The sequence below is a fragment of the Candoia aspera genome, chromosome 2 (assembly GCF_035149785.1).
Source record: "Candoia aspera isolate rCanAsp1 chromosome 2, rCanAsp1.hap2, whole genome shotgun sequence".
NCBI classification, from domain to species: Eukaryota; Metazoa; Chordata; class Lepidosauria; order Squamata; family Boidae; genus Candoia; species Candoia aspera.
Window position 1 is genome coordinate 27534417 of NC_086154.1, and position 23295 is coordinate 27557711.

Here is a 23295-nt window from a genome sequence, read left to right on the forward strand (position 1 = left end):
AGACTGAGGCCATTCTGGCATGGGAGGCACCACGCACATGAAGGCAACTTCAAAGTTTCCTTGGTTTTGCGACATTTTATCGGTCATTCATCCAGGGGTTCGCAGAAATCGCCCTGCCCCTCACTGAGTTGCTTAAAACTAAGGGGCAGGGGGACACCCGGAGATCAAAGAATCCGGGGGCATTACTAAAATGGACGCCTGCATGCCAGCTGGCTTTTGACAAGCTTAAGAAACTATTCACTGCAGAACCCATTTTACAGCATCCAGATCCTAACAAACCATTTGTGGTGCAAGTAGATGCCTCTGATTTTTCTGTTGGAGCACTCCTGCTACAAGCAGATGAATCAGGATGTCTAAAGCCTTGTGCTTATCTCTCTCGTAAATTCTCTGAGACGGAAAGACGGTGGCACGTCTGGGAAAAAGAGGCTTTTGCTGTTAAAGCTGCTTTGGACACTTGGCGCCATCTGTTGGAGGGGGCTACCCATCCTTTCAAGGTTTGGACTGACCACAAAAACCTCGAAGCACTCAGTGCGCCTTGTAAGCTAAACCCAAAGCAAATCAGATGGGCTCAATTCTTCAGCCGTTTTGATTTCAAGTTAAAATTTATCCCAGGGAAAAAAAACTTTCTGGCTGATGCACTGTCCCGTAGACCCCAAGATTCCAGCACTGTACCTGATGTAATAGGGACTCTCTGGACGGAGCCACAATTGAGTCTGGCAGCTGTGACTCGCAGCCAGACTCGTGCGCAGCAACCAGACGCTTCAATTTCAACCCCTCCGGGACGGTTGCCAGTTTCCTCAGATTTGCAACAACAGTTTCTTTCCCAATTGAAATCTGACACTTGGTTACAAGCAAATTTACACACTGTTGCTTTTGACGAGGGTTTGGCTTGGAAGAATGATTGCCTCTATGTACCTGAAGTTTTACGCAAAGACGTTTTGCTCCGTTGCCATGATGACAAACTAGCGGGGCCTTTTGGATTTGTTAAAACACTTCACTTAGTTAGGCGCCAATTCTGGTGGCCAACGATGAGGCATGATGTTAAAGACTATGTTGCCTCCTGCCCTGTTTGCGCTGCTTCCAAACGGAAGGTGGGGAAGCCTCAAGGTTTGCTCCAACCAGTCGCCAGTCCCTCTCACCCCTGGGAGGAAATCTCTATGGACTTTATCGTGGATCTACCTCCAAGTCAGAGAAAAACTGTGATTTGGGTTGTAAAAGACTATTTCTCAAAACAAGCCCATTTCATTCCATGCGCATCTATTCCCTCCGCCCAACAGCTGGCCCGCCTCTTCTTTGTACATGTGTACAGGCTCCACGGGAGCCCCTCCCGTTTGGTGACTGACAGAGGCACACAATTTACGTCGCAATTTTGGCGGGCTTTTATGAAATTGGTGGGCACCAAGCAAGCGCTCTCCACTGCGTCACATCCTGAGACTGATGGAGCCACGGAGGCACTTAATTCCACACTGGAGCAATATCTGCGGGCTTTTGTGAACTATCAACAAGATAATTGGGTCGACCTCCTGCCATTTGCTGAAGTCGCCTACAACAAAGCAGTGCATCAGAGCACTGGTCAGGTGCCATTTCGCACTGTCTTTGGTCGGGATTTCGTGCCCATCCCTGAGCTGCCGCAACCAACATCACCTCCTTCCTCCCCTGTAGACTGGGCAGCACATCTGGGAGACTCATGGCCTAAAATCAAACAAGCTCTCGCCGATGCCCAGGCTGCTTACAAACGCCATGCTGACACCAAACGGGCACCTCAGCCACCCTTCAAAGTTGGGGATAAAGCTTACCTCTCCACAAGGTTTATCAAATCGCCCCAACCATCTAAGAAGTTGGCACCAAAATTCGTGGGCCCCTTCCCTATTGTGGCTCAAATTAATCCTGTTACTTTTAAGTTAGATTTGCCTCGTAATCTTAAACGTTTGCATCCTGTTTTTCATTGAAGCTTACTCAAACCCTTCCACCAGTCGGATCGCTGGCACCCACAACCCGCGCCACCTCCCCCCATTATGACTGATGGCCAGCAACACTTCGAAGTCCAGGAGATTCTGGATTCTCGTCGCCTTCATTCTACCTTGCAATATTTGGTCCGGTGGAAACATTTTTCTCATCCTGAGTGGGTTGCTGCCCGCGATGTTCACTCCCCTCTTCTAGTTACCCATTTTCATACTGCCTATCCTGCTAAACCTGCTCCTTAATTTCACAATTTTTTTAAGGGGGGCAGTATGTCATGTTCATCATTCCAATATTCTGAATACATTGTAACGTTTCGCATGTCACTTTCCTGATACGTATTTGCAGAGTGGAGATTTCCAGCCGTGCCAGGCTGTAATCTCATTACTGTAACTGTGGAATGTATGTTTGGGTTATGGAATGTCTTCAAGGTTACTTTCTCAGGCCGATGTGGGCAACCGTTGCTAACACCGGGGAGGGAGTGGTTGCTAAGCGGGAGTGGGGTGGAACTGGGTTTGAAGCGAGGGTTTTTAGTTTGTATTTGGCGCGCTTTTGCTCATTCTCAGCTTTCTTTGTATTTGCACACTATTCTTCCAATAAATCAGTTTTCATTAAGAACCTGCTTGTGAGGCTGAGTATGTTAGAATAGGCAATCATTATAGCCGCCTCCTGAACAATATTGCGAACTTCTATCCAGAGTTCTTCCAGGACCCTATCTACTAAGTCCAGTCCCTTAAATTGATTCTTCACCTCCACTGCATATTCCTTCGGAATATTAGTGAGCTCATATCTAGCTGCTTCAGCAAAGGATCGTTACCTTGTCGTGGTGCTGGAGCTTGAGCACCTCAATGATGCCATGAGCTAAACCGTGAAGGGCCACCCAAGACGGGAAGGTCATGACAGAGAGGTCAGACTAAATGCGATCCCTGGGGAAGGTAATGGCAACCCACCTCAGTATTCTTGCCGTGAAAACTAAATGGATCAGTACAACCAGAGATATGTCGGTATACCATTGGAAGATGAGACCCCCAGGTCGGAAGATGGTCAAAATGCTACTGGGGAGGAACAGAGGATGAGCTCAACTAGCCCCAGACGTGATGACGCAGCTAGCTCAAAGCCGAAAGGACGGCTAGCGGCCGACGGTGCTGGTGGTGAACGGCGAATCCGATGTTCTAAGGATCAACACACCATTGGAACCTGGAATGTAAGATCTATGAGCCAGGGCAAATTGGATGTGGTTATTGGTGAGATGTCAAGATTAAAGATAGACATTCTGGGCGTCAGTGAACTGAAATGGACTGGAATGGGCCACTTCACATCAAATGACCACCAGATCTACTACTGTGGACAAGAGGACCACAGAAGAAATGGAGTAGCCTTCATAATTAATACTAAAGTGGCTAAAGCAGTGCTTGGATACAACCCAAAAAACGACAGAATGATCTCAATTCGAATTCAGGGCAAGCCATCTAACATCACAGTGATCCAAATATACGCCCCAACCACAAATGCTGAAGAAGCTGAAGTAGAGCAGTTCTATGAGGATCTGCAGCACCTACTGGACAACACGCCTAAAAGGGATGTTATTTTCATCACAGGAGACTGGAATGCTAAGGTGGGCAGTCAAATGACACCTCGAATTACAGGTAAGTATGGCCTAGGAGAACAAAACGAAGCAGGACACAGGCTGATAGAATTTTGCCAAGACAATTCACTCTGCATCACAAACACTCTCTTCCAACAACCTAAGAGACGGCTTTATACATGGACTTCACCAGATGGACAACACCGAAATCAGATTGATTACATCCTTTGCAGCCAAAGGTGGCGGACATCTGTACAGTCGGTAAAAACAAGGCCTGGAGCTGACTGTAGTTCAGATCACGAACTTCTTCTTGCACAATTTAGGATCAGACTAAAGAGATTAGGGAAGACCCACAGATCAGCTAGATATGAGCTCACTAATATTCCTAAGGAATATGCAGTGGAGGTGAAGAATAGATTTAAGGGACTGGACTTAGTAGATAGGGTCCCGGAAGAACTCTGGACAGAAGCTTGCAGCATTGTTCAGGAGGCGGCAACAAAATACATCCCAAAGAAAGAGAAAACCAAGAAGGCAAAATGGCTGTCTGCTGAGACACTAGAAGTAGCCCAAGAAAGAAGGAAAGCAAAAGGCAACAGTGATAGGGGGAGATATGCCCAATTAAATGCAAAATTCCAGAGGTTAGCCAGAAGAGATAAGGAATTATTTTTAAACAAGCAATGCGCGGAAGTGGAAGAAGACAATAGAATAGGAAGGACAAGAGACCTCTTCCAGAAAATTAGAAACATTGGAGGTAAATTCCAGGCCAAAATGGGTATGATCAAAAACAAAGATGGCAAGGACCTAACAGAAGAAGAAGAGATCAAGAAAAGGTGGCAAGAATATACAGAAAACCTGTATAGGAAGGATAACAATATCGGGGATAGCTTTGACGGTGTGGTCAGTGAGCTAGAGCCAGACATCCTGAAGAGTGAGGTTGAGTGGGCCTTAAGAAGCATTGCTAATAACAAGGCAACAGGAGACGACGGCATCCCAGCTGAACTGTTCAAAATCTTGCAAGATGATGCTGTCAAGGTAATGCATGCTATATGCCAGCAAATTTGGAAAACACAAGAATGGCCATCAGACTGGAAAAAATCAACTTATATCCCCATACCAAAAAAGGGAAACACTAAAGAATGTTCAAACTATCGAACAATGGCACTCATTTCACATGCCAGTAAGGTAATGCTCAAGATCCTGCAAGGTAGACTTCAGCAGTTCATGGAGCGAGAATTGCCAGATGTACAAGCTGGGTTTAGAAAAGGCAGAGGAACTAGAGACCAAATTGCCAATATCTGCTGGATAATGGAAAAAGCCAGGGAGTTTCAGAAAAACATCTATTTCTGTTTTATTGACTATTCTAAAGCCTTTGACTGTGTGGACCATAACAAATTGTGGCAAGTTCTTAGTGGTATAGGGATACCAAGTCATCTTGTATGCCTCCTGAAGAATCTGTATAACGACCAAGTAGCAACAGTAAGAACAGACCACGGAACAACAGACTGGTTTAAGATTGGGAAAGGAGTACGGCAGGGCTGTATACTCTCACCCTACCTATTCAACTTGTATGCAGAACACATCATGCGACAAGCTGGCCTTGAGGAATCCAAGGCTGGAGTTAAAATCTCTGGAAGAAACATTAACAATCTCAGATATGCAGATGATACCACTTTGATGGCTGAAAGCGAAGAGGAACTGAGGAGCCTTATGATGAAGGTGAAAGAAGAAAGTGCAAAAGCTGGTTTGCAGCTAAACCTCAAAAAAACCAAGATTATGGCAACCAGCTTGATTGATAACTGGCAAATAGAGGGAGAAAATGTAGAAGCAGTGAAAGACTTTGTATTTCTAGGTGCAAAGATTACTGCAGATGCTGACTGCAGTCAGGAAATCAGAAGACGCTTAATCCTTGGAAGAAGAGCAATGACAAATCTCGATAAAATAGTTAAGAGCAGAGACATCACACTGACAACAAAGGCCCGCATAGTTAAAGCAATGGTGTTCCCTGTAGTAACATATGGCTGCGAGAGCTGGACCATAAGGAAGGCTGAGAGAAGGAAGATCGATGCTTTGGAACTGTGGTGTTGGAGGAAAATTCTGAGAGTGCCTTGGACTGCAAGAAGATCCAACCAGTCCATCCTCCAGGAAATAAAGCCAGACTGCTCACTTGAGGGAATGATATTAAAGGCCAAACTGAAATACTTTGGCCACATAATGAGAAGACAGGACACCCTGGAGAAGATGCTGATGCTAGGGAGAGTGGAAGGCAAAAGGAAGAGGGGCCGACCAAGGGCAAGGTGGATGGATGATATTCTAGAGGTGACGGACTCGTCCCTGGGGGAGCTGGGGGTGTTGACGACCGACAGGAAGCTTTGGCGTGGGCTGGTCCATGAAGTCACGAAGAGTCGGAAGCGACTAAACGAATAAACAACAACAACATATCTAGCTGATCTGTGGGTCTTCCCTAATCTATTTAGTCTGATCCTAAATTGTGCAATAAGAAGTTTGTGATCGGAACTACAGTCAGCTCCAGGCCTTGTTTTTACCGACTGTATAGATGTCCGCCACCTTTGGCTGCAAAGGATGTAGTCAATCTGATTTCGGTGTTGTCCATCTGGGGAAGTCCATGTATAAAGCCGTCTCTTAGGTTATTGATCCATTTAGTTTTCACGGCAAGAATACTGGGGTGGGTTGCCATTACCTTCCCCAGGGATCACATTTAGTCTTACCTCTCTGTCATGACCTTCCCGTCTTGGGTTGCCCTTCATGGTTTAGCTCATGGCATCACTGAGGTGCTCAAGCTCCAGCACCACGACAAGGTAACGATCCTTTGCTGAAGATTTTTGGGATTACTTTTTAAAAATTCTTTTTAAGTTTTGGACTTTGTTTTCCCTCCAAAAATTAAAGAGGATTGAGAGTTAATAATTTTCTCCCTGTTACTATTTTTGTACTAAATTTGAAGATATTAGCATTTTCCTACATGTTGAATTGGCTGATTTGAACTTTCAGTTTTCTGCTTCTACTCTCCCCGGGGAACTGTCTGCATATCTCACACTCCTGAACTCTTCCATATCTTCAACTTTCACTGGTTAAGCTCCTAGGGGGCGCCATAATCTACTTCGTGAGATATTGAGGATTTTAAACAGATTTTCTCTGACTTCCACCAAGATTTTAAACAGATTCTTTTCTGACTTCTATCAAGTTTTTATGCAAGACATTCAGGACATTGTGGAAAATATGAGGTCAAAAATGTGTCAGCCGGTTGGGGATGTCATGGATGAAAATGAGGAATTTAACAGCGACAGAAATGTCTCTTCTAAGAGTGAGATCGGGATCTCTATAGAAATGCTGGATGAAGATTGGATAGTCGAGTTGGAGAAATTTAAGGGAGAGAGTGAGTTGCAAGCCACAAGTGAAATGGATTTTCTGGTGGAACGCCATGGAAAAGAAGAGGTTATTATGTACAGGAGGTCTCCTGAAGAGAAGTTGGAGTTTTTGAGGCGGGCAGTTGGGCTGTTTGATTTTTTAAGAAAAAAGCTCTGGGCGCATTTATTTATTTATTTGATTTCTATAGCTGCCCTTCTCAGCAAGTGACTCAGAGTGGCTTACAACAATTAAAAACTATAAAACAATTAAAACAATTAAATTACAGAATAAATATACATGGCCACCAATATGCAGTACATAGATGTTAATATAACCAAGAAACGGGACCATTCACACCTTCAGGGCCCCAGACCTGGGCACATAACCAGGTCTTCATGGCCTTACGAAAGGCTAACAGGGTCAGGGACATCCTAATATCTGTAGGGAGGATATTCCAGAGGGCAGGTGCTACGGCTGAGAAGGCACGCCTTCTAGTCCCCGCCAACCAACATTCCTTGGCTCATGGGACCCACAGCATGCCCAATCTACCAGATCAAATTGGATGGGCAGAAACAACTGGGAGAAGACGGTCCCTTAGGTAACCCAGTCCCAAGCCATGAAGGGCTTTAAAGGTAACGACCAGCACCTTGAATTGCACCTGGAAGCACATCAGCAACCAATGCAGCTCACGCAGCAGTGGTGTTACGTGTGTCAAAATATCCGACTCCATTTACTACCCGTGCAGCCGCATTCTGCACCAGCTGAAGCTTCCGAATGCTCTTCAAGGGCAGCCCCATGTAGAGCACATTGCAGTAATCCAGATGGGAGGTCATGAGGGCATGAGTGACTGTGAGCATTATGGGGATATGTAAATGCTCTGGTTTATTCTGAAGTGGGATAAGAGTTTTAAAATATTTATCTGGATTGCTTTTAGAGTTTGGCTGATTTCATTTATCTTTAACGATTTGGATCCAGATTATTAAGGTATAAGAAAAAAATGTCTATTTGGATGGTTTTAGGTTTAATATGATTAGGATTATTATAATTGTTGTACTATCAAGTATTGTTGTTGTTAGTTGTTACTGAGTCGTTTATGACTCATGGTGACCCTATGTATAACAGAACAAAATGCTGTTCGGTCTTACACCATATGCCTGACTGTTCCGATGTTTGCATACATTGTTGCGGTAATTGTATCAATCTATCACACTGAAGGTCTTCTCTTTTCTGATGGCCCTCAACATTACCAAGCGATCAGTCTTTCCTGACAATGCGCCCAAAGTATGAGAGTCTAAGCCTAGTTATCTTCGCCTCTAGGGAACATTATCAAGTATAATGGCAGACAATTTATATGTTTTTTAGTTTGATTTTTTATCATAGTAGACAGAAATGTATCGAAAAGTAGTAGGAAGGAAATAATTAAATAAATGTTATCTTTGGGGAAGTTGTTGTTTAGGAAGTTTATATAAATTTTTCTTTCTTTTTTCTTTTGATATAAGGGGAGAGAATAACTGTATTTAGTGATTTTTACAATTTGCCAATGGAATGATTTATAGAAATAATGTGGTTTTGGTTTAACAAAGAGTAAGGGATTATGAAAATTTTTATATATCCTTGCTGTAAAAAGTTGGAAGTCACCTCTTTTTGTATCTTTGAAAAATTTTTCTCTTGTGTTTCACACTTTAGTTTTTTTCTTTGTATTTTTTTGTTTTTCTGTAGGTTTTATTTTTGCTTGAAACTTAATAAAATTCTTATTAAAAAAGAAAGAACACCATTGGCAACAGTAAATGCAGCTGAGATTAGGGAGCTACAGGTCAGTGACCAATGACCAAAGTTGGGTGGGGGAAGGTTCTGCCCTGCACTTTGTAGAGTAGCCAATCAAGGCACATGGGTTAGCCTAGAAGAAACTGAAGTGCTGCAAGAAAACATGGATGGAAGTTGAATCTGTAGTACTCTGGGAGCAATCAGAGGATAATGTCATCCATTCCTGCCCTCCAGAAATGGTTGGTGGGCCATACTCATGATGGAGCAACCTGTCAACATGAGTATGCCCTAAGCTGGAAGAATAAAATTGGTCAGGGGATAAGGGCTTGTCCCATTATTTCCCCTTTTTGGTTTAATATCTGTATGTTTGTTAATAGAGTGTTACAAAGACCAATTCAATTTAAAGATGTGAATATGCTCCCAACATTTTGGAATTAATCGATCTATAAAGTATTTTGACCAAGCATGAGGTACAGCAGTATTGTTCATATCTTTCTATTTTATTTATTTGTTTGTTTATTGGGAAAAGAAATGGCATACTCCAAAAATCAGGTTCTGCAATCTTCTCCAATATGGGAAGTCTCTTAATGGATGGACTTCAACTTCTAAAATTCCAAGTCAGCATCACCATTGCTGAGAATTCTGAAAGCAAGTCCACACATTTAGAGGGTGCCAGATTAGGGTAGTTGTTTCTGGATATTCTGTGCCTCCAGAAGTAAATAAAGTTTGCAAATAAAAGTTTGTGTGTTTAATCCTAAAATAGCCAGATGAGAACCTATAAAATTCCAGGGCATACAAAATGCTGAGGTGTCGTTTGCAGGAGGCAGGGGAAAGGGGGAGAGAAAGAAATCTGGAAGGGAGAAGCAGATGCCATTTAATTACTGAAACGCCTGGCAATTCCCAGCTTGGAAAGAATTGTATTGTGGTATTAAAAATATGAATCCCCCAATACTATTGGAAAACAGACAATGCTGCATTTGTTAAATTCATCCTACCCTGCCAAGGAAATGATACTTCTCTTCCTCTTACTACTACTAGTACATCTTATAAAAGTAATCCAGATTTCAGTTGCAGAAATCTGGATGTCCACTAGGTCTGGTAGCCCTAATTTAAAAAGTAATGAAAATGGTACAGGCTCAAAACTAGAGACTTCTAGTACACTATAATACAGAACAGGAAGACGATGAGACCTTCAGACCAATTTTCAGCATCATCCAACCTTGGCTTGGCAAGAAATCACCAATGCAGACAGGCTTTATGTCACCATCCCAATCACTGGCTGATGCTATAAGTTGGTCTGTCTAGCCCACAGGTGCACAATGCAATCCTTGGCAGTTTTTTGCTGACCCTAAAACTCCCCATGGAATTGGTGGAGCCAAATTTTTCCTAACGGGTATGTGGTGAATGAGGACCCCCAGGTTTCACTGATTTGGGGTTATGGTTTTATGATTTATGTATTTGTTTTTAATCTTAACATGCATGCTTTAATTTTTATTGCTCTTGTTTTGTTATGCTCTTATTACTGTAAACTGCCAAGAGTCTGATAATTTTGGGGTGTACAATGCTGTAAATCATCTACCTACCTACCTACCTACCTACCTACCTACCTACCTATCGGGCTGGGGATTTAAGAGGCAGGATCCTCACCAAGAGGCTGTTTCACATGTCTAGTGATCCCTGGAGAATAGAGAGCCAGAGATCTGCTGGACTGGAGCAGCATATAAGCTCCATTTAAAAAAAAAAATGAAAACAAAACAAAACAAAACAAAATAAAATAAAAATAATTAAAGTGTGCCCAATACTTGCAAGGTAGTTAGGCTCCTCCTATCTGTACTACAGTACTTGCATTGATTGGTAATGGCTCTCCAGGAGAAGCTTACCCAAATTGCCAGAAATGGCATATGGAACTTTTGGCATGCGCTGTAGGGCTCCATTGCTGAGTGATCACCGCTGAGTGATGTAAAGGTAAAGAAGAAAACAGCTCACATTCCTATCCCTACCTGTAAAAACTTCCAAGAATGGCTGTGATCCACGTTGTTGCTCATCATGGATTCAGATATTATTCTTTCTTTCTTTCTTTCTATTTTCTATCCTGCCTTTATTATTTTTATAAATAACTCAAGGTGGCAAACATACCAAATACTCCTTCCTTTTCCTATTTTCCCCACAACATGCCAACAACAGCACAAGCTGCAGGTTAAATTCTTCTGTATGCTGATACACAATGTGAGAACCAGCTCTGTTTACCACAATATTTGGTAAAATGAAGAAGAATAAGAGAATATCCGTAGCTCAGGGTTGAACTGTGGAGTTCTTGGTGCTCTCTGAGCTTGGCTGTTTGCTTGCAGATGTTTCTTTACCCACTGTGCACTGGTGATGTTGCCTAGTTGGGTAATGAAACATCTGCAAGCAAACAACCAAGCTCAGAGAGCACCAAGAACTCCACAATGTATTCAACATTTGCAGGCAGAGAAGTTCCGAAGAAAGAGCAGAACACTTTTGGGGACAGTGTCATTCAAAATTTTATGGGCCTTTAACTGCACCAAGTCAACAAAGCATTTACCAGAAGAACACAGAACATAGTAGGACTCTGCTGGTTCAGATCAAAGGTGTATTTAGCCTGTTTTCTGTGTCACATTGTGGCCAGATAGTTTCATTCCAGAAAGCGTAAGATGGTGAGAACAATACATATATCTTAAAAAGCATTCCCAAAACATTGCAAAAATGTTATAGCTGGTTACCAATAACAAAGCAACATACTTTGGGAAATCTTGTGCATACTTCTACAAGACCCTGCCCTGCCCCAGGTCTCTAGATTCCTCTTTACTGCATTATAAACCTTTATATGGGTAGCAAAGAGTATAACTGTGTCCAAGTTCAAAGATGATTTGGGGGGAGAGCAGCAATATAATGTCAGAGCTCTCTTGAATTTTGCAAAGGAGGACCAATTTATTCTGGAATAACTGCAGAAGATAATGCATTCATTATCATAGCTTCAGATTGTCATTTGTCTAAGTGTCTGCAATTGACAGATAGACTCATTTATAATCCTTGCTCATCAAAGAGTGGAAATTTTTTTGAATTAGCTCCTAAACTTGAGTTACCCAATCCAGTTCTTTTTAGAAGTGCATGGGCAGTGTTTCAGACTTTGCTTAGTTCTTCTGTGCAATATTCAGTCTCTTAAAAGGGGAAAAAAACATATCAAACCCCAAATTAGTAAACAGAGGATTTTTCAAAATGATTGCTAGGCTACTAGCTTGATTTCTGAAAGTATTACAAGAAGGAAACTAAATCAACAATGAACAATACAAATGATTGGTGAACTGGGGAAAAAGGAGGAGGAAGGAGTATTAGGTATGTTCGCCGCCTTGAGTTATATATAAAAATAATAAAGGCGGGATAAAAAAACCTGTGAATAACTCATAACCTAATAACAAAATTGCACATTAGTAAAATTTAGAATGTTATTAGGACAGGAAAGTTTGCTATGAAAGAAATTCTGTGACCTCGGTGTTCCTTCTACTCTGCCTTTCTGTCATGAAGTCTAAAGCAATGCACTTAGTTTCCCCAATTCACGGTTCACAATGTTCTGGTTGTGTATACTAGGATAAAAGATGAGTGGGCCAATCCCACCTTTCACAAAGGAGGGCTAATTATCAGTGTTTTCAAAGCAGGATTGTGCCTTGAGTGTTTCTCTCCCTTTCTACGTTTTAAAATGGGAAATCTGTTAAGGCATCACCACTTGTGAAAAGCACTTCCCCTATAATATTTTCTTCCCCAACCTTGCCCCCTCACCTGCTGGTGCAACAAATAGCATCAGTGACGGAGGAGAGGAGAGAGAAGCTAGTGGGAAAATCGGTGACTCCTCCCTCCCTCCTACTGCTCTGATCTGTATGGCTCTCCCCATTTCATAGATATAATTCATGTTGTATTAATGGGACAGATGATGATGCACTATGAAGTCTCATCTAATTTGGCCTGGTGTTTACTTATGAATTAATTCACTAGTCACTAGATTAGCTTTCAATCATTTTGTCTATTGTAAAATGATAGAAAATGCTAACGGTTTAAGGAACACTAAATAGTCCGTGAGGGAAGAAGATGGCAGGAGTTTGTGTACACACAACCTTAATCATGAGAACCATCTTTCACAAACCTGAAAGACAACATCTTGTGATAGGAGTGAATGCACCAAACCAACCGCTGGTTCAGGATTATCACGACCTCATTTGGGTATGGGTCATCTGACAGCATAAAAATCAGTACAAGGTGATATGGTAATGGTCCATCCTGGTCTCCCTTGATCTCTCAGTGGCCTTTGATACCTTTGATCGCCTTCTGGGCTGGCTCAGGAGATTGGTGGTTCTTCTCCTTTCTCCAGAGCCAGTTGCAATTGGTGTCGGCAGTGGGAGAAAGGTCAAGCTGAAGGCCCCTGCTTTGTAGGGTACATCAGGACTTTACTCTTTCCCCACTTCTATTTGACATCTACATGAAGGGAGATGGGGGAGGTCATTTGTCACCCTGGGGTATGGTACCACTCAGCTGTACATTTTTGCCCTGGGCTGAACAAGTGATGCCACCGAGATCCTTTCCCAGTGCCTGGAGATTGTGGGAGTCTGGATGGGACAGAACAACTTCTTCTCAACCCTAACAAGACTGAGTGGCTGTGGGTTTTAAGGCCCCTCGGCTCTGGAGATCTTCCGTCTGTAACTCAACCTGGAGGTGTACTTCCCCAGTCAGAGCTAATGCACAATTTGGGGGTCCTCCTGGACTCATGGCTCCTGCTTGAAGAGCAGGGGCCTTTGCACAGGTTCATCTTGTGTGCCTATTGCACCCATTCCTGAACTGGGAGGCCTTGCTCATGGTGATTCATGCTTTAGTGACGCCCACTTGTATTACTGTAACATGTTATACATCAGACTGCTCTTGAAGAATATTTGAAGCGGCGGATAGTCCAGAATGCAGCAGTGTGGGCAGTTTTTGACATCTCTCACATAATACCATTGCTCTGCGAGCTGCAGTGTCTCCCGGTAGGCTTCCAAATCTGATTCAAGGTGTTGGTTACCACCTATAAAGCCCTCCATGGGACACGACCAAGCTATTTGCAGGACCACCTGTCCCCTATTGTTTCCGCCTGCCCCAACAGGTCTAGCAGGGAAGGCATGCTCTGGATTCCATCAAACAATGCCATCTTGTGGAGTCCTTGGTGCTCTCTGAGCCTTGTTGTTTTCTTGCAGACGTTTCATTGCCAGACTAGGCAATATCTTCAGTGCGAACTGAAGATGTTGCCTAGTCTGGCAATGAAACGTCTGCAAGAAAACAACAAGGCTCAGAGAGCACCAAGGATTCCACAGTTCAACCGTGAGCTACAAATATTCACTTCGATCAATGCCATCTTGTTGGGCCCCGGTGTTGTGTCTTCTCTGTGGTTGCACCTGCCCTGTGGAACAGCATCCCTCCAGAGATCCATATGGCCCTGACCCTGTTAGCCTTTTGTAAAGCTCTGAAGCCCTGGCTGTTCCCCTAGGCATTTCAGACCAGGAGGTTAGATGAGCTGTGCTGGTGATGTGGTTTTTTGTTTGAGGGGGCTGTTGTTTTAACAAGGCATCATGGGTAATATGTTATGGTGGTTTTAATCTTTCTTTGCTGCCCAGTGCTGTGAGATGGGTGGCTCTATACATCACCAAAACAAAACAAAACGGTTTAACTGTTCAGTGAACTGGTCATAGGAATTGCTATTATTTACATGTAGTCTTAAAATAGATTGGAAAAAGAATTATCTGATAATGAGATGCAAATATGCAGAAATAACTCTGAGTAAATAATTCCTGGCACCAGATCTTGATTTAATCTGGACCACTATTTTAGTATAGAACAAAATTAACTAGAATAGTGTTGATTTGGTACCCACATTCAAAGCCAGGATAAGCTTCTTCTCATCCCATTTCACACCTCCTTTTATAAGGAAATAAATGAAATAGTTCAGTTGTTTGATCTATTCCTTTCCTGGCATTCTAACATGAGCCTGAGTTAATGCAGAATCACCAATACATTCTTTCTCCAACCTTTATGTTGATTAATTAGGTTATCAGTAAATTCATGATGCTGATCCCTTTCCATTCTTGCAGCTGTAAAGAAGGGTCAGCCTCAAAGAAATTACAGAAATGCTGCTATCCAGGGGAATAATGGATCTTTTATTTCCAATCCATTAACACACATACATAACCTGTCATGAGTACTGATGGTGAGCAGGAGGGGGCCTCTATCCAGGGGGGAAAACGCATGCGTAGTACTGAGGAGTTGAGCAGCCATTCAAAGAGACACAGATCAGACCCACCTTGACTTTTGGGGTTTATCTATCTGGGTTTTTCCCCCGCTTCTTCAGTTTGTTAGGATTCTGTTTTATGTAGCAGTAATAAACACTAGAGACCTACTCCTCGTCTCAGCGTGATTTCTGACTGTTAGGACGTAACCTGTAGTAATCACATCCCAGTTTGTACAGTGTTTAATCTCTGACTGAAGCCTGTTTTGTTGACTTCTCCCTCTGCTTTAATTGTCACCTTTTTAGCACTGCTGTTCTCAATTTGATAACAGGGATTCTTTTCAGAAATTCTGTGCGCTTATCCACAAAATGCATCATTTCGCAAATGAGAAGAAAATTCAGATTACCAATAAGAAAAAGCCAAAGCAGTGTAGCTTACCCTGGTGGGGACATCTGTGTATTAACATCTTTTTTGGACATATTGTGTGGGAAAGACTATTAAGGGATTTCTATTACAAGTCAGGTCATGAAATACATTCATGAAATGGTTGTTATAACCATGTCATCCCATCTGTGCTCAAAACTCAAATCTTTTTTGAAGCAAAAAATATCTTATCCATGCCAGACTAAGCATGCAGAAATATCTTACACTGCAGGCAAAACCTGCGAGGAACAGATGTAATTCTTCTGATATGTTAGATAATTATGTGGGCTGTGCCATTTTTGAACAGCTCTCCTGACCTCAATATTAGATAATGCTAAAATTATAGTTCCTTCTCCAGTAAATTTAACACTCTGAATGTAAAATCATCCCTGGCAAGTAAATTTTCCAATCCCCTTGCCGCAAACCATAGTTGCCATAGTTATGCCATAGTTCACTATCAGAAGTTTCCCTTCTGTTGTGTAGTTCTCTGCAGTTGCATAATCAGCTATGGCAGGAGAGAGTGTTTCACAAATCATCTCTTTCATCCCATCACCTTTTGTCCCCAACGATACATGTTTACAATGTAGTAACTTAAATTATACTTCAATTATTTTGTTCCTCCTTCCCTGTGATCCACAGAATAATTTTTGTTTGTATGATATGATGGGATGACAGATGGAATCTCTCATCAATTGTTCAAAGTGAATTAAAATTTGAATATTAATGCTCAGTACCTATTTGGCTTAAAGCAGTGTATCTCTTTCAACCAATTCATAGTATTATTTGCACTATTATTGCTTACATTTAAATAAACATTGCCCTCTTTACTTCAACTTGTTAGTTTTGATTTCTAAGCCAGGGTACCCAATACCAATTAACACATAAATTTTGAAAAATGATATAAATACAGGTCTACGTTCATGCATCATAAGTAAAGCATATGTTTTACTTCTTTCTACAGTTCCTAAATTACACGCTTTTCTCTGGTCCATTATCTGTTAGCAGTGATACACTTTGTATTGACTGTGTTGTGTGACTCCATAATATACCGCCTGCCATTCAAACAAAGCTCTTAAATTCAGGATAGTGTAGGTCTCATTACTTGGCCTTGGAATTCAAAAATTAATGGATAGTTTAGTAACCACCTTTACTCTGATTTAAATAATGTTTAGAAAATGTAGTAAATTCAATCTGGAATTCAAGGAATATGAATCCTGCAGCTATTACGGGGATTCTACTGGGATCTTAGGATCCCAATCTAATTCTCTTAAAAGCTACTGATTTTCTTTTCCATACATTACTAAATTTCATATTCATCACTAGGCAGTGTAAAAACCAGAGCAGGTACTGTGGTGGATTTTACTAATCAGTAATAACCAGATCTTTATTTTAGTTTGGAAAACTAACTTTTTTATTTTTCAGGTTGCAGAAATGAAGTTCAAACCTGAATCCACAGTTCATTAAACTCAGGGTTTTAGTTTAATATAACATACATTCATGATACAGAATATAATTTACTTTGCTTTGTGTGATCACGGTGAAGGATAAGCTTTGCATAGCCCCCAAATTCAGTCTTTTGGACAATGACCTTCCCTAAGCCCTTCTCTTCTGATCTTCTGACATCTTATACCAAACATTAATCACAATATTTCTTTTCACAGCAGTGAGAACTAAAACTTGTGCCTTTAAATCTCAGGACTGAAAAGAGGAAACTACTTTATATTGAATAAAATCACATACAGCCTAGTAGTATCTACACCAACAGCAGTGTTTTTTCACTTCCATCTAAAGATGCCAGGGAGGGAAACTAGGATTTTCTGTACGCAAAGCAGGGATTCAGCCACCTTTCAACTCAAGGATACAGACTTCTGTTCTCAGTTCCAAATTCTACTCTTGCACAGAATGTATGTGGAATCGTGGCATCAATGTAGCTTGACCAAAAGGCTCAATTGTTTCTAGTACCTGTGTCACAGTTCTTTCCCCTACAGATATGGCATTTTAAACTCTCTGTCTTTAAATATCCCAGGAGTTCTGAACTTGTTTTCTCTCTCCTAATACTATTTTGTGGTCAGGATAAATGTTGCCAAGACACTGGTTTGCAATTCTCAAAAGTTCAGTGCAAAGTCCAAGCTGTTCATACAAACTGAACATCAAGGTTGAACCTGATGGCCAAAATCAATCAATCAATCAATCAATCAATCTATCTATCTATCTATCTATCTATCTATCTATCTATCTATCTATCTATCTATCTATCTATCTATCTATCTAATTTTTATCCCGCCTTTATTATTTTTATAAATAACTCAAGGTGGTGAACATACCTATTACTCCTTCCTCCTCCTATTTTCCCCACAACAACAGCCCTGCGAGGTGAGTTGGGCTGAGAGAGGGACTGGCCCAAGGTCACCCAGCCGGCTTTCATGCCTAAGGTGGGACTGGAACTCACAGCCTCCTGGTTTCTAGCCTGGAGCCTTAACCACTAGACCAAATGGAGTTTCCAACTTGTATAATTTGTGCTAGTCGGAATTCTGGGACTTATTTGAAAGGTACCAGGTTGAAGAAGTTCTCTTTACATAATTAAAAGGATTATACAGTAAACTTTACCATGTCAGCCTTCAAGTGAGCAATCAGGAATTTTAATGGGAGGCTTATGACACCCCAGAGTTTTCTCAAACGCAGCTCTAATTTTTAATGTTACAGAATGGGGAAATTGTTAAATACACAAGGAGCAATCACATTAACTGTATATAATTAATTTAAATGACATTAAATCAAATTTAGCTTTGGTCCTGCTTCTACATAGTGTTTAGAAAGGCCCCCAACATACTACACAAAGGTTCATTAGAGCTCCCCACCCATACCACCCAGCCTGAAAGCATCTGCCTTCTTGTAATATTTCAGCCTGGCTTTACCATAGAATGCTTTTGGCTATATAGACCACCTTCATTTTAGTGGGCCTGCATGCAACTACCCTGAATAAATAGTTACTTTTCCCGCTAATACTGAATGTACTTCGGGTTTAACAAATTAAACCCAACAGATGAATTACTTCTATTAAAGACATTTGCATACATTGTAGTATTTGCATATCAGTTCAAGTTTGCTTGCTGTCATGTTCTCCGTTTCAATGTCCTGTATACATCGTAACGTTTCACATGTCACTCTTCTAATCCGTGTTTCCCTCTTGGAAATTTCCAGCCCTGCGAGGCTGTAATCTCTGGAATGCATGTTTGGGTTGGTGACTCTATTCAAGGTTACTTTCCCAGGCCGGTGTATGACGATGGTTGACATCTGGGATGGGGTGGTTGCTACGATGAGGCACGGGGCGGAGTTGGCCTGAAGCAACAGTATTTGATTTGTATTTCATGCGCTTTTGGTATATTCTCAGCTTTGTCTGTATCTGCACACTATTCCTTTAATAAATCAGTTATCTTAAAGCTCAGGCTTGTGAGACTGAGTATATTGGAGTAGGCAACCATTACATAAAGCTGAGAATCATTTCTTTAACCTTTCCGCTAGCCCCATCCAAGTAATTGGTGAAGAGGGACGCTAGCGATGTCAGAACCCGGACTGCAAGCGTGCGAGGAGGGCGAAGGAGAACCAGACACCACAAGAGCGCTTGTGGTCCCGAGCTCCCGAGCTCAGAGGGCAGCCCGACGGGATAAGCGGGGTGCCCTGACAGAGGACCGGGGTTTACCGTCTGAAGTGAGTGGCGCTACAGGGGATGACTATTGAACCGGGGAGGAGGGAGACTCCGAGATCGAATCACCCCAAGCATCCTGGGAACCGGAGATCCCGCTGTCGCCTACGGTGGTAGTGACTACGGGTCCATTAGAAGCCCCGGTCACCCCTGCACGTATGAGGGCGGTGGAGGAAAAAATGGACATTATTGTTGCCCTGTTAAAGGACCACCCCAGGGGGGCGGAATCCCGGCAGGAGGATCCGGAGGAAGTTCCACCTCGACGGCCCAACCCGGGAGCGAGGTCCCCATACCCACCGAGGGGAAGAAGTAGGACTGGGGTGTTCCGGCAAGCGAGGAGTAGAGAGTCGGGAGTGACCAGGGAAGGGTCACAGGCGGTGGGCAGGCGTTCGTTGGCCTTTGCGGAGCCAGCTGAGCCGAGAGAGGTGGCAAGAGCCCCCCCCCTTTCATGGTGAAGTTCAATGGTGACCCTACCAAGCTGTCCTTCTTCCTTACCAACGCTAGAAATTATATAGCTGACTAGGGGCGAAGCTTTCGCTCCGAGTCGGGCAAAATCAATGCCATCGCCAATAAGCTAAAGGGGAGGGCAGCAGATTGGTATGTGCAATTATGCCAAGCCGAAGCCACAGAACTAGAGGAGTTTGAGGAGTTCCTGTGGGCACTAAAACAACACTTCGAAGACCCCTTGGACCAGGAACGGGCGAAGCGGGCGTTGAGGAAGCTTTCCCAGGGATCCCTCTCTGTCGCGGACTACGCTTTGGAGTTTAAAGCCCTGGCTGGAAAGGTGGAGGACTGGTCCCAGTCGACCCTAGTGGAAATGTTCAAACAGGGACTGGAGACGGAGGTCCTCTGATGGGCGTTGGGACGGGACGACCCAAAAACATTGTATGGGTGGATTCAGCTGGCCGGTAGTGCTGAAGACGCCCTAGAGACGTTCGCCCATAATAAAGAATTGAAACAGGGAAAGTTCAGTAAGAGTGTCCGCACCCCAGGATTCCCAAGCCGCCCTAAGTCGAAAAGTTGGGAGGAGGAGAAAGAACGCCATTTTGCAAAAGGACAGTGCTTGCGATGTGGGAAAGAAGGGCATCGGGCAGCGGCGTGCCCAAGAAAGAGATCCGAGGAGCGACCTGGGAAGGCGTCCAGCAAGTCCCCTTCAGTACCAAGGAAGGTGAGAGCTGCCCGCGCGGAGGACGACCTTGACGATTACCAATTCGGAGGAGAGGAGGAACAGCTGGACTTCGAACAACCGGCGAGAAAAGCCAGCCACCTGCCCTGAATGGTGCCCTAGGGCAGGTGGAAGGAGAGGGGCACGACCACGATTCGGTGAGTGGGAATTTTTCTACCCTGACGGTCAAGGTAAAATTGGGCTCCAGTACCCGAACTGTGGAAGTGTGGGCAATGCTGGACTCGGGCTGCTCGCGATCCCTGATGCACCCCGATCTGGTAGCCGTATTAGAGCTTCCCAGGTTCCCGTTGCAGCGACCAATGATTTTTACCCAACTGGACGGGACTATGACCGGGGGAAAACCAGTAACCCACTCCACCGGACTGGTGGCGTTGCAAATGGGAACTCATTGGGAAAAATTACCCTTTGTAATAGCACCGGTGGGGGGTCCATTGGTCATCCTGGGGATGCCCTGGTTTGTCAAGCAAAATCCGGCTATCAACTGGCTGCATAGAACTGTGACGTTCGCTGATGGATTTTATAAGGTGCCAGAGAAGGATTTGTTGGAGGACAATGAAGGGGGGCGGGCAGCCACCACCACAGTACAAACGCTGGAGCCGCTAGAGGGACTGCCTGCCCAATATCAGGACTTCGCAGATGTGTTTGGCGAAAAGGAGGCAGATCGCCTGCCCCCTCACCGAAAGACTGATTGTGCTATTGAATTGTTACCCAATGTAAAGTTGCCTAACCCAAAAATCTATGCCATGTCCCCGAAAGAGTTGGCCACATTGCGAGAGTTCATTGACAAGAATCTGGCCAGGGGTTTTATTGAGTCAGCCAACTCTCTGGTGGGGGCACCTGTCCTATTTAGACCTAAAAATGACGGTTCTCTAAGGCTATGTACAGATTTCCGGGGGCTCAATGCAGTGTCAATATTAAATAAATATCTTTGCCCCTCCTCAAGGACATGTTAGCACATCTGGCCAGAGGCAAGATTTTCTCAAAACTGGATTTGAGGGAGACCTATTTTCGCATTCACATAAGGGAAGGGGACGAGTGGAAAACAGCATTCAACTGTCCTCTGGGGGCTTTTCAATACGAAGTGTTACCTTTTGGGTTGGCAGGGGCACCTGGGTATTTATGCAGCTCATCAATGAGGTCTTGCATGACCACCTGTTTAAGGGGGTGTTGGTATATTTGGATGATGTATTGATTTATACTGAAACTATGGCAGAACATGTTCACCTGGTGCGTCAAGTGCTTGCTAAACTCCAAAAAGCTGAGTTGTATGCTAAATTATCCAAATATGCTTTTCATCAGTCCCAAATTGATTATCTCGGCTACCGAATTTCAGCAGGGGGGATTGAAATGGACCCAGCAAAAGTGGAAGCCATTGTCGCCTGGGAACCCCCACGCACGCGACGCCAATTACAAAGTTTCCTTGGCTTCGCCAATTTCTATCGGGCATTTGCCCAAAATTTTGCGGAAATCGCCCTCCCCCTCACTGACTTATTAAAAACCAAAGCTCAGGGGGATACTCAACGATCAAAAAATCCAGGCGCGCTCCTTAAATGGACTCCAGCCTGCCAGCAGGCTTTTGACGTGCTTAAACAATTGTTCACAACTGAACCCGTCCTCAAGCATCCCGACCCAACTAAACCATTTGTGGTACAGGTCGATGCCTCTGACTTCTCTATTGGAGCCCTCTTGCTCCAAGGTGACCAGTCAGGCACTTTGAAACCCTGTGCATATTTGTCTCGCAAGTTTACTGAGACGGAGAGGCGATGGCATGTCTGGGAGAAAGAGGCTTTTGCTGTAAAAGCAGCCTTGGACACTTGGCGACACTTATTGGAGGGGGCTTCGCACCCTTTTGAAGTTTGGACTGACCATAAGAATCCCGAAGCCTTAACCACCAGTCGCAAACTCAGCCCCAAGCAACTCCGATGGGCCGAATTTTCCAGCCGTTTTGATTTCTCGTCCCCTCCACCCATTATGATTGACGCTCAGCAACACTTTGAAGTTAAGGACATTCTTGATTCTCGTCGCAACCGCGCTACTTTACAATATCTCATCCGATGGAAGCATTTCCCACACCCGGAGTGGGTTGCCACTCCCGATGTGCGTTCCCCGAACCTTGTCGCTAAATTTCATGCTGCCTATCCCTCCAAACCTGCTCCGTAATTTTTTTTAGGGGGGCAGTATGTCATGTTCTCCGTTTCAATGTCCTGTATACATCGTAACGTTTCACATGTCACTCTTCTAATCCGTGTTTCCCTCTTGGAAATTTCCAGCCCTGCGAGGCTGTAATCTCTGGAATGCATGTTTGGGTTGGTGACTCTATTCAAGGTTACTTTCCCAGGCCGGTGTATGACGATGGTTGACATCTGGGATGGGGTGGTTGCTACGATGAGGCACGGGGCAGAGTTGGCCTGAAGCAACAGTATTTGATTTGTATTTCGCGCGCTTTTGGTTTATTCTCAGCTTTGTCTGTATCTGCACACTATTCCTTTAATAAATCAGTTATCTTAAAGCTCGGGCTTGTGAGACTGAGTATATTGGAGTAGGCAACCATTACACTTGCAGTCAATTTACAGAATGTCACACTCATTGCAGATTTTTAATCTAGAGTAAATAAGAGGCCCATAACAAATGTTACTTAAGAAGAAAGCCACAACTGGATAATCCACAAACAAGATACAATGCCATATATTCTTCAGTGCAAATAATTTTAGCTGTAGCAGTTTTTACTGAATTTTACTAATCTGTATCTACTGTGAATCTGGTCCATAGTGCTCAATTCTTTGTTTAAAACTGTCCCCTTTTTAATAGAAACCTAGCAGATCAAAATAAGACAAAACAAACAAAAAAGGAATGGCAGACCTTTTCTCTGACAGATGATGACGACACATCCTGAAAACCAAAGTGGGTAGAGAGACCTTTTAGAACAGCTGTGTCTGCTCAGAACTGCTGGTCTAGTCCAGATTACTGTTTCCCAAAATAAGAGATAATTAAGAAAGCTACCATAATACAGACAATGATGGTACATTGAGAAGGAAAGTGAAAAGGACAC

At 43.4% G+C, this 23295-nt stretch overlaps 1 protein-coding gene across 2 annotated transcripts in view; it reads right to left on the bottom strand.

Moving 5' to 3' along the window:
- Positions 1-23295, bottom strand: part of SUCLG2 (succinate-CoA ligase GDP-forming subunit beta) — a 246989-nt gene that overhangs the window by 47786 nt on the left and 175908 nt on the right. Inside the window, exon 10 of one of the 2 annotated variants that reach the window (XM_063291549.1) lies at positions 9206-9521. The exons of the other annotated variant lie outside the window; for it this stretch is intronic. Within the exon in view, the coding sequence (XP_063147619.1) occupies positions 9447-9521 (75 nt within the window). The 3' untranslated portion in view covers positions 9206-9446. Of the gene's footprint in view, positions 1-9205; positions 9522-23295 lie in introns of those variants that run through there. 2 annotated transcript variants of the gene reach the window in all.